Genomic DNA, 2,616 nt, shown 5'->3' on the forward strand with positions numbered 1-2,616 from the left:
GGGCAGCTTTGTCCCCATGAGCCCTTTCTGTCCTCAACAAGCTGGGAGGGAGCTAAGCTTGCACTCGAGGCCCCTGGGCTGGGCTGGGCGTGAGAAGGGGCAGGTGCCGACCAGGCTCCCACCCCTGCAGCACGTGGTACAGTGTGTGTTCGTGGCCATCCGCACCATCGGGAACATCGTCCTGGTCACCACCCTCCTGCAGTTCATGTTCGCCTGCATCGGCGTCCAGCTCTTCAAGGTGAGCCCCGTTGGCCCCCCGCCCAGTGCTGGCTGGCCCACGTCCCCTCCAAGCAAAGGGAGGCCAGCTGTGAGGGCGCGTGTCCTGAATGCACGGGTGTAAGGCATGCTGTCAGGAGCTTGAGTGCGGACCCTCAGGGGTGGCCCCCCGCTGTCCCACTGGCCCTCTGGATCGAGGCCCCGGTCTGCCAGCCTAAGCAGCATCCTCCCTGCTGCCATCCCCTCCACCCTCGGGGACAGGGCCGGGCCTAACCCTCACCCACCGCGCCTCTGCAACCTGAGCGCCCACTGGTGTGTCCACCGGGAGCTTCTGCAGGGCGGGGGTGGGGATCTGCTGTGTCCCATCTGGGAGCTGCCCCCTCAGGTTCTCAGTTTTCTGGGAGAATTCAGCCAGTCACTCCCGTATGGGACTCAGCCAGCCCTGCAGTCCCGCTTCTCTTCCAGATCTGATTGCTGGATGCCTCTGGCTTTTAGATCACATGCAGGACACAGACATGACCTCGAGGACAAATCCACATTCATGACCTTCCGGGTCCTTCCAGAACCCTCTGCTCCCGCCCCCAAAGCACCATCTTTTCAATCGCGATTATATAACCTCAGTCATTCTTAGACATGCAATAGCTTCATCTCACAATCCTTCATTCATTTAACTAACATTTCGAGGGCAATTTCTTTGGGTCCAGGCCTCTGCTAGGGCTTGAGAGGGCCACGCTGCAAACCCCACCAGGTCGTCCCTGCGGGCAGGGGCAGGCTTTGGGGAGAGCTGTCAGGGTGGGGCTCCCAGAGGACATTTAGGGGCCGGGTCCTGTGGGTTTCTGTCCTGGCACAGTGGGAGAGGTGTCTGGACTGACAGCTTAGTCTCAAAACAGTGCTCACAGCGGGCTGCATGTGGCCCATCCCCCCGCTCCAGCCAGGCTGCCCCGCCCTCCTGCCCAGCGTTGCCCTGTGCAACCTGGGGACCCTGGCACCCCTGAGGGCAGGGTCTCGATATGACCGACTCATTCTCACCTTGGCACCATCTAGGCTGCCGCATAGAAGCCCCCCAGACTCGCTCCCCAGGGAACGAGGAGCAGCTGCCCTTCCGCCCTCCACCCTCTCTGTGCCTTAGTCTCTTATCAACAGAGCCTCAGTTCCCGCCTGCCCACATACGTTCACCTTCTGCTCCGAGACATCAGGGGAGGTGGTGACGCGGTGTGTGGCCTTCAGCTTGTCCTGTGTCCCTGGCGGAGGCAGTTCCCTCTCCTGGCCCTCGAGGGACCCGGACCAGTATCTGTGGGTTCAAATTTAATTTAGCCACAGGCAGACTGGCAATCACCTCCTTTTGCCCAAATGAAACATTCCGTGGGCACCCAGTGTGTAAGGCAGATCAGAGAAGCTGCTCAGGCTGAAATCCGCAGAGGGGCTCACAGAGCCCAACCACTGAGCCCTGGGGGTGGGCGTGCTGGGACCCCTGCGCCATGTGGAGATAAGAGGTCTCATCCGTCCCAGCTGGGCTCTGTCCCGGGGCCTGAGCCAGGGGTGTGGGGGGCGGGGCAGCCTGGTCCTTGCTCTGTGACAGGGAGACCCAGCAGAGGGGGCAGGGGCTGTGCCCGTGCTTCCCTTCCCCGGGCTGGCCTGGGCGCCAGCAGCGCCATCACACAGGGGCCAGTGCCCAGCCTTGCCGCTATCTGCCGGGCGGGGAGCAGGGTGGGATGGACAGTCCTGGGCCCTGCCCCACGGCCAGGCGCCCTGCAGAGGAAAACCCAGACCCTGCCCTCCTTCCTCCCTGCCACCCCATCTTTCCACCCTGTTTCCATGACAACCTGTCTCCCTCCTTCCCTCCGGGATACAGGGGAAGTTCTTCAGCTGCAATGACTTGTCCAAGATGACGGAGGAGGAGTGCAGGTGTGCAGGGGGGCCCTCCGCTGGAGAACTGGGGAACCTGAGCTCCTCGGGCTCACAGAGGCCCCTTCCTCGGGTGACCCTGGGGAGGGTCCTGGGTCCGGAGCACACTCACTGCCCAGGGCTGGGAGGACGTGGGGAGGGGGCCTGCGTGCAGTGTGGTGACCTGGCCCCCCGACCCCAGGGGCTACTACTATGTGTACAAAGATGGAGACCCCACACAGATAGAGGTGCGTCCCCGCCAGTGGGTGCACAACGCCTTCCACTTCGACAACGTGCTTTCGGCCATGATGTCCCTCTTCACCGTGTCCACCTTCGAGGGATGGCCTGAGTGAGTGAGCGGGGACCCTGGAGACACAGCCATGCCCGGGGGAGGCCCAGGAACCACCTGCTGGGCATGGCGGGGGCTCTCACGGCGTGTGTGTGGCACGGGGTGCTGGCGGCTCACTCCAGGGACAGCCTGACCCGGGTTGCGTGGGACTGGGCCTCCCTGGCCAC

General features: G+C 63.3%; 1 protein-coding gene across 1 annotated transcript in view; it reads left to right on the plus strand.

Moving 5' to 3' along the window:
- Positions 1 to 2,616, plus strand: part of CACNA1S (calcium channel, voltage-dependent, L type, alpha 1S subunit) — a 57,778-nt gene that overhangs the window by 33,668 nt on the left and 21,494 nt on the right. The window contains 3 exon segments of the mRNA XM_010831129.1: positions 36 to 238; positions 2,069 to 2,121; positions 2,303 to 2,449. Of these exon segments, the coding sequence (XP_010829431.1) occupies positions 36 to 238; positions 2,069 to 2,121; positions 2,303 to 2,449 (403 nt within the window).

This window comes from Bison bison, unplaced genomic scaffold, assembly GCF_000754665.1.
Source record: "Bison bison bison isolate TAMUID 2011002044 unplaced genomic scaffold, Bison_UMD1.0 scf7180017864524, whole genome shotgun sequence".
In the NCBI taxonomy this organism is placed as follows: domain Eukaryota; kingdom Metazoa; phylum Chordata; class Mammalia; order Artiodactyla; family Bovidae; genus Bison; species Bison bison.